This window comes from Ammodytes marinus (assembly GCF_949987685.1).
Source record: "Ammodytes marinus genome assembly, contig: scaffold_430, whole genome shotgun sequence".
In the NCBI taxonomy this organism is placed as follows: domain Eukaryota; kingdom Metazoa; phylum Chordata; class Actinopteri; order Uranoscopiformes; family Ammodytidae; genus Ammodytes; species Ammodytes marinus.
The window spans coordinates 7,501-16,550 of record NW_027648553.1 but is presented as its reverse complement, the minus strand read 5'-3'; the positions used below and the strand labels follow the sequence as shown (position 1 = coordinate 16,550).

The 9,050-nt window shown below is 46.9% G+C and overlaps 1 protein-coding gene across 1 annotated transcript in view; it reads left to right on the top strand.

The window, feature by feature from the left end:
• Window positions 1-2,731: 2,731 nt before the first annotated feature.
• The window catches only part of LOC307270380 (lipoyl amidotransferase LIPT1, mitochondrial-like), a gene marked incomplete at its 5' end in the record, with an annotated part of 13,602 nt that continues 7,283 nt past the window's right edge, over window positions 2,732-9,050 (top strand). Inside the window, one exon of the mRNA XM_080054266.1 lies at window positions 2,732-2,780. Within this exon, the coding sequence (XP_079910392.1) occupies window positions 2,732-2,780 (49 nt within the window). The remainder of the gene's footprint in view (window positions 2,781-9,050) is intronic.

Here is a 9,050-nt window from a genome sequence, read left to right as displayed (position 1 = left end):
AATGTAACTGTTACAATTGTCTATTATGTATTCTGATAAAAATAATACAACTAGTATCTATCTATCTGTCTGTCTGTCTGTCTGTCTGTCTGTCTGTCTGTCTGTCTATTTTTTATTTATTTAACTTTTATTTATCCTCGAGAGACCAATTGAGGGGTGACCCTCATTTACAATTGCGTCGAGTTCAAACAAATTCAAAGGAAAAACAACAATACATAAACAATATTCAATGCAAATACATCAAATACACAACAACAGGTGAAGAGAAAAACAATTGAAACATTTACACAGTGGTGAAGAGTGGCAGCAATTAAAATGAAATGGGTGAAAGTACAATATAGCCTAATTAAAACAGTTACAGGTAGAGTTTGGCAGATTTAAGATAGTTTGTTTAAATTGGTTAAAGGATATGAAGTTATTTAGTTTAATTTGTTGCTGTAAGTTGTTCCAGGAGTCAGGGGCACTGAAGCTAAAAGCTGTCTTTCCCAGCTCAGACCGGGCTTGTGGGACATAAAGCATAAGCATGTCAGTGGAGCGGGTCTGATAAAGTCCATCTGAAATTTGTAGCATTTCTGTTAAATAACGAGGAAGCTTCCCGGACAAGGCTTTGTAAATAAAAATGTGCCAGTGTGCGTCACGTCTCTCTTTAAGGGAGGAACACCCAACCTTTTCATATAAAAGATCTATCTATCTATCTATCTGTCTGTCTGTCTGTCTGTCTGTCTATCTATCTATCTATCTATCTATCTATCTATCTATCTATCTATCTATCTATCTATCTATCTATCTATCTATCTATCTATCTATCTATCTATCTATCTATCTATCTATCTATCTATCTATCTATCTATCTATCTATCTATCTATCTATCTATCTATCTATCCATTTTACATAGGACGGCTCAGCTTTTACTGTGAAGGGTTTGACAGCGGAGGTTGTGTGACGTGTTGATGACGTAGCTCACGGCTCTCTCTCCCCTCGCTCCGGTTCAGGTCAGAACGAAGCACGAGACCAAACTGCTTATATTGTGACCGTTAAACTGTCCGTTAACGGCGATTTGTTCAACGTTTAATGTCTTAAACGTTAACGGTGGATTACTGTGACAACAGCGGGTGTGAGAGCTAATGCTAATGCTAAAGTGTTTGTTAGGGATTTTTTTTTTCTTATTCCAAATCTTTATTGTTCAAGGACACATATACAATAACATGAGAACGACACGCGCTGCCGGTGAATCGGGTTTTAAACAGTTTTAACGTATAGTAGTAGTAGTAGTAGTAGTACTTTATTGGCAGACTCATGGTCCATATACAACACACATAATAAATATAGACATAAACACAAGAATATATTAAAAAAAAGAGACATCACAACAGAGATTTGTACCAGAACTTCCATAAGGAAGACTGGTATCGCACACAACTACATGCAGGATTCACCAGCATCTGACTGTTCTTGCAGTCGTTTAGGCGGAGAATAAATCTGTACATTATGTGTCTCAAGAGAGCTTCAAAGGTGTAAACATTAATACTGCAGAACAATTGACTGGCACTAGTAGATCTGGGCTTTTTCAACAGGATCCTCATGGCATCGATATAATCATGACACTTTACCAGTTGATTGCTGACATTCAAACTAGTCTTTTTGGTATTGGAAGTTGTTCCAGAAATATTTGAATAAATGTGAAAATTTGGCAATTTCTATCTCATTTTGTTTACATGTTCAATGTCTTTTAAAGCTGCAGTGTGTAGAATTTTGGGTTTTATTTCCTAGCAGATTTTGTAGAAAGTAATTATAATATCCATAAGTACGTTTAATTTAGTGCATAATAGCTGAAAAAAATGTTTTGAAATATAATTTTTTCCCTTAGAAAGGGTCTCATATATGTCCATATTTCTGCATATTTTGGACCAAGGCCTAGTGCCGCCATCTTGAAAGTGTCATAGTTGGAATGTCATCAGGTGCATTGTTTAAAATCTAGAATTGTTCTTGTCCTTCAAGGCCACTGTAGCTTCTGTTATTATTCTAAAGGGTTGGGGTTACCCAGGGAGCGTTGCATTCTAGAACTTTGTAGAACTTTCTTGATGATGTCATATTACACACTGCACCTTTAAAAGTTATATTTCATTTTTTACAACAAATTATATTCCAAAGTTTTTTCTGAACAGATTTAGTCTTTTTTTTTTTTTTTTACAAATTGAAATACACTTTGTACAGGTCTTTAAAAATGCATTTTCAAAATATTTTTGAGAAGAAAATGTCTCATAAATCAGACAGTGAACAACACATGAACAAATCCTTCTGTAATAACCTTCAGAATAGTACTGAGAATGATTATGGAAAGTTTAGTTGATGTAAGTGCTTTAGAAGTTGTAGATTTTTGGTTCAGAGTCTTGAGGAAAAATAAACTAATGTTGAGATAATGTCCGTTAAAGATGGTTGTATAGGAGAAATATACAGACGCAAACAGGCAAGGTTTAGTCAAATAAACACCTGAATGTACATGTTGGACCTTTTGATTTATACTAGTATGAAAGAAGACATGTTAAGGAAGATAAATAGAAACATATGAACAAATCCTTCTGTAATAACCTTCAGAATAGTGCTGAGAATGATCATGGAAAGTTTAGTTGATGTAAGTGCTGATGTAAGTTGTCACAGAATAAATCAAAAAATATTCATTGTTTATTTCACAATTTTGTTCTTTCTGGCATGTGACGTGAAGACGCCGTGATGACGTCACAGCTGAGGGGGGCGTGGTCTCGGTTCAGAAGCTGCTCAGGTAAATTCATGCATCAAATTAAATAATAAATAAACAAGAGACTGTAATACTGTTGTTTTCTGTAATAATATTAATTTAAAATGCTCAATAAATCAACTATTATTCCGTTGTGAGATTTCAGGGAAAGCAGAGAAGTTTAAACAGATATGTCAGCCTTTTCCTGGACTATATAACAGCACTGAAGGGACCTACATGACACCTCGTTGACTTTTTATTTTCTGCTTAACATTTATAGTTTAAACAATGTCCTTAGAAACCTGTAAAGTAGAGTACGCCATGTTAGCTGTTTATTTTATTTTGTCTTTTGTTTGTGTGTTCACTTTCAGTTGTGTGTGTCCAAAAATAAAGTAGGCCTACTTGAAAAAAAAAATAATAATTTTTTGCATTAGTGACTTAAAGGCCTACTTCACCGGTTTGAATATGAAGGTGTATTGATTTCTGAGATCCTATGTAGTATAAATCGATAGTTACGTATGTAACTACGGTTCTATTTCGTTCCTACTGACCGCCAGAGGCGGTGCTTATAGCACTGGATGTTCCATCGCGCGCATGCGCAGGTCGAGATCTTTATACCAACAAAGTCACCTGTGACACCTGGGTGACTCCGGGAATGTATATATTCCGGAAGTCACCAGAGGTTCTGTTCCACTGGATCTTCTCGCGGTGTCTGAGAAGTCTGAGTGACAGAGAACTCTGGCGGTCATCCGGAACTCATAGAACCGTAGTTACATACGTAACTATCGTTCTATTTCGTTCCTACTGACCGCCAGAGGCGGTGCTTATAGCACTGGATGACTTATACCAAAAAGGTCACGAAGAGTACTCATCAATTAAGGGCTTGCAGCCATCAACAAGACAGCTGTCATCCCACCGGATGAGGTGGAGCAACATTTACTCTGTAGAGCTGCGCAACGTACATGATGAAGACCATGTAGCCGTGGCGCAAATGTCCTGCCGTGAAATCCGCTTCAAGGCAGCCCATGATGTAGCCATACTCCTGGTAGAGTGGCACTCAACGGCCAAGGCCTGGGGAGCCCCTGTGCTCTATATGCATTCAAAATCACCTCCACAAGTCAGTGGGGGTGTCTCTGTTTGGACAGGGCAGCCCCCTCCCTGCGGCTCCCATAGCAGACAAAGAGGTATTTGTCTTACGCAAGCTGGTTGTTGCCACAACCTATGCCCTAAGCGCCCGCCCCGGGCACAGTGGGTCTGACATTCTTTCTGCATCCCCTGGTGAGCCCAGGGGATTGAAAGCAGCCAACTCGATCGATTGGTCTACATGGTGGGGAGACAATCGTTTGGATAGGAAGGATGGATTGGCGAGAGCACCACTCCTGACCCTTCTGCATGCCAGAGCAAGCACGCCTGGCTCACTGCCGAGGCATGGAGTTCACCGACCGATTGCAGTTGCAATGGCAAGGAGGAATGCCGTCTCATAGACAGCCGCGTCAGGTCTGCCTGACTCAGCGGCCCAAATGGGGGTAGACCTAAGGCCCTCAGGACTACTTGTAAGCCCCCTGATGGTGCCCTCAGGGGTCATGGTGGCTGAATGAAGCCTCTGGCCTGACTAGGTAGTGGGACCCTACCGTCTGGTTGTCCACCCCTGCATGTGCGGCCGATATCGCAGCCACATAGACGCACAGGGTGGAAGCAGCTGTCCTGCTGCCCAACACAGACTGCAGAAGTGTAGTATCACTACCACTGACAAGTCCATGGGACTTCGCCATGTGCCATGCACCACTGTGAAAACAACTTCCACCTGTCTGCATAGCGCCATGTAGTGGCGAGTGCCCCTGAAGTTAAAACGGTATGGACCTCTGACTGGTCGCAATACGTCAACAGTGGGTCCTGGCTACCAGGAGCCCCACGCACAGCTGCAGGCGCCCCGAGTTCGGGTGCCCCATGTGTACGCCTACCTGAGACAGAAGGTCCTGTCTCCCTGGAAGGCACCAAGGCTCTCCTTGAGGAGTTTAGTAACGCTGGGATCCATGGCCTTCCTGGCCAATGTGGAGCCACCAAACGTAGGCTGTAACTGCAATGCTGGACCCCATCCAGTGTTGTCAGTAACAAAGCTACACACATAGTGTGTGGCACGGCTCATGCACTGGCAAGCAATAAGTAAGCTATGCACGCAAGGCTTAGGTGAGAGCCCACGCTGGTGGGACACAGCTCAATACACAGTGAAAGCGACTTCTGCCCGAAGCCGCCCACTTGACGAGCAATTAGTAGCCTATGCAACCGCTCTAGGCGACAATGCTACAAATACTGTGGCGGTGGCTTGGCTCACCCCAAGCCACTCGCTGTCGATTAAATCAAAGTAAGCAACCGGTCTAGGCGAACTTAGCACCCGATCACAGTGCAACAATGCTAGAAAGACAATACATTCGAGCATACAATTAGCAACCGGGCTTTAGTGAAAACACACAAGCAACGGTGCGAAGGAAATGCACAAAGCAGGATGACTGGCCAAGTATTAGCCAGAGCATCCTGCCTTAGGGGACTGGTCCTCTCCATCTAGGAGAACCCAGGGGGACAGTGGGTCATCTCTTCGGAAGCAAAGAGATATGCCACTGCCCTGCCATACTTGTCCCAATCATGCCCACCACCTCCGGATGGAGTCTCCACTCCCCGGGGGTGGCCTTTTTCTATCGCTGCGTTCCGGACACCTGGAACTTGGACAGCTTAGATAACGATAATTAGATTATGCTGAGGTCAGCATACTTATCAGTCGAAGGAAGAGGCTGTACTCCAGCAGCCTCCATTGCATGGAGTGCTGTAGTAGCTGCTGAACGGTAGCTACGCGCTATGGAGAAAGGCAGGCTCGCATGGCCGCCGACTCGAGCACCAGCTGAGCTGTAATGGTGGCAGGGATGCTGCCACACACTGTTTAATATCCGCAGAGCCAGGGACGGCCCAAACGGAGGAACCCTGAACTGGTACACCCTGCCCAGAAATGCAAAGGGGAGGACCACCTGTGACATTGGGCAGTAGGGACTTGAAAGTAGCATCTTTCAGGGCTATGACACAACCAGTCCGCCTGAGCGATAGACTGGAGGACCCCTGCAACACGCAGCATGGGGAAGGAAGAATCGTGAGGCACTGATTCCGCCGTCTTAGTCCAGAACAGGGCGACCCCGCCCCAACTCCTGGTACCTGAACTTCGGTTGAGTAGAACCCACCGAGCATCGAGTAGCACCCCCAAGGACTCTGGGGGAGGGCGGAGGCTGGACGCCGACCTCCTGGCGCCTGAAATACAGCTGTAGCGCAGTGTTACGGCGCTGTACAGAATGTGCTGAGAAGCACTGGCCCCTTGATTGTCCACCTGAACGTGGTTGAAGCTATTGGCACGGGGTACCACAGAGGTTCCCGGCCTGGATCAGGCAGAGGTGCACGTCGCAGCGTGCAACTACTGTCTAGCCTGGTCAACCTGGACACTTCGCACCGGGCCTGAAGAGCAGCTGGCCGAACGTCTGGCCTGGGATCACTGGAAGAGAATGGAGGGTCTGTCGACACACCTCCGACTGGGACGACGCCACAGTTGACATCAACCTGCCTAGCTCCCTAAGTCATAATGCAAAGTCTGCAGTGAAGCATCACTGAGGGTCCATGCTGAGTGACCAGCACCTGACCCCTGTATGGTTTGCGACCGAGCCAGGACTGTGTGAGAAAGCAAATTCCCAGATGGCGGACGGACACTGACCCTCTAGCCGAGCTGCCCACCTGTATAACGTTACAGGACGCAGCTGTGGACAGCATGTCATCCCCTGAGTAGGAAGGATGCACAGCCGCAAGGCTACTCACTGCCGCTGGCACCCTGAGCTGGTTGGAGGCTAGCAGGAGAGCTTCTACCTAGCAAGCCTCAGTGCCTGAGGCATGAAACTACGGTTCATGCATGGGTTATCTGACAGTGCTTTCCTCAGGTGCTCACCCCGAGACCTGCAGGGCACTTCTCATGGCCATACTCCACTGTAGGGAGGCCATGAAGGCGTCACAATTACTGGTTGTTTAGCATGTCAGCAATTTAGCAGGCTAGGCTAAATGAATTAGTAGCCTACTCAACCGAGCTTCAGGTGCAAGCACCAGAGCAACGGAGCGACACCCTTAAGTAACAGTGACGGCGACCTTAGGAGGCCTACGAGAACAACCGAATAATACAGTGGCAGCGCTAAACTATGCCGCCCACTTGCGAGCAAATACAGTAGCCTGCGCAGACACGACAACTGTGTGACAGCTACAATAACACAGTGAAGGCGACCTTTGGAAACATAAGACGCTCACTGGCTAGCAACTAATGTATGCAACCGGGCTTTAGGCGAGAGCAACCGAGCCTCGGTGCAACACCGCTAGAATAATACAGTGGTGGTGTAAACTATGCCGCCCACTGGCGAGCAAGTTACAGTAGCCTGCACAGACACGACAACCGTGTGACAGCTAAAATAACACAGTGAAGGCGACTCTTGGAAACCCAAGACGCTCCCTGGCGAGCAACCAACGTATGCAACCGGGCTTTAGGCGAGAGCAACCGAGCCTCGGTGCGACACCCATGGACATATAAGAAGGGCGATACCGTTAGAATAATACAGTGGCGGCGTACAACTACGCCCACTGGTGAGCAAGTTACAGTAAACATGCTAGAATTTAGCCAAAAGTCGAGCCAGCTAGAATATGCATCCGACTAAGGCATGCAACCGGGCCTCAGGCGAGAGCAACCGAGCCACGGTGCGACACCGCTAGAATAGCACATTGGCAGTGTAACCCTGCCGCCCACTGGCGAGCAAGTTACAGTAGGCTAGGCAATCGAGCTCTAGGCGAGAGCACACCCAAGCAACGACGCGACCTGTCGAGCCAATTAAAATATGTAATCCGAATAAGGTATGCAACCGGGCTTCAAGCGAGAGCAACCGAACCACGGTGCGACACCGCTAGAATAATACAGTGGCGGTGTAAAACTATCCCGCCCACTGGCGAGCAAGTTACAGTAGGCTAGGCAATCGAGCTCTAGGCGAGAGCACCCAAGCCGAGAGCGCACCCACACAGTTCAAATGAATTCAGTTTACTTAAGAAGGGGACAGTGCAAATCAATAAACCACATGATCATACATGGGTTAAAAAAATGCTAGAATTAGCCAATTAAGCTATTCTCTATCTGTAGTCCCCTGGCAGTGTCAGCGGCTCTTGGTAACCCCAGCCGCCCACTGGCTCTAGAGGCACAGTGACGGCCGCATGAGCTACCGCAACGGTGCGACACGGCTATAATAACACAGCGGTGTGAAACTAAGCTGCCAACTGGCGCCACACTACAGCAGCCTACACACGAGCAACAGTGTGACACGGCTAAATAACACGGTGAAGGCGATTTAGGAAACTAATTCGTCCACCGGCGAGCAATACAGCAGCATACAGTGTATACAACAGCATACCAGTGTGTGGCACGCACACGATTGGTGCGACACAGCTCAAATACAACAGTGAAAGAGACTTCTGCACCCGAAGCCGCCCACCTGACGAGCAAATTAAGTAGCCCATGCAACCGCTCTAGGCTACTCACAGCGACAATGCTACAAAGTAGGCTACTGTGGCGGCGGCTTGGAGCTTCCCAAGCCGCTCGCTGTCGATTAAATCAAAGTAAGCAACCGGTCTAGGCGAACTTATCACCCGATCAACAGTGCAACAATGCTAGAAAGACAACAGCCTACATTCGAGCATACAATTAGCAACCGGGCTTTAGCGAAAAACACGCAAGCAACGGTGCGAACAACAGTGAAAGAGGCTTCTGACCCGAAGCCGCACCTGACGAGCAAATTAAGTAGCCTATGCAACTGCTCTAGGCTACTCACAATGCTACAAAGTACTGTGGCGGCGGCTTGGTACCCCCAAGCCGCTCGCTGTCGATAAAATCAAAGTAAGCACCGGTCGGGGCGAACGTAGCCCCCGATCAACAGTGCACAATGCTAGAAAGACGATACATTCGAGCATACAATTAGCAACCGGCTAGCGAAAAACACACAAGCAACGGCGACACTGCTACAAAGTACTGTGGCGGCTCACCTGCCGAGCAAATTAAGTAGCCTATGCAACTGCTCTAGGCTACTCACAATGCTACAAAGTACTGTGGCGGCGGCTTGGTACCCCCAAGCCGCTCGCTGTCGATTAAATCAAAGTACGCACCGGTCGGGGCCCGAACGTAGCCCCCGATCAACAGTGCACAATGCTAGAAAGACAATACCTTCGAGCATACAATTAGCACCCGGGCTTAGCGAAACACATAAG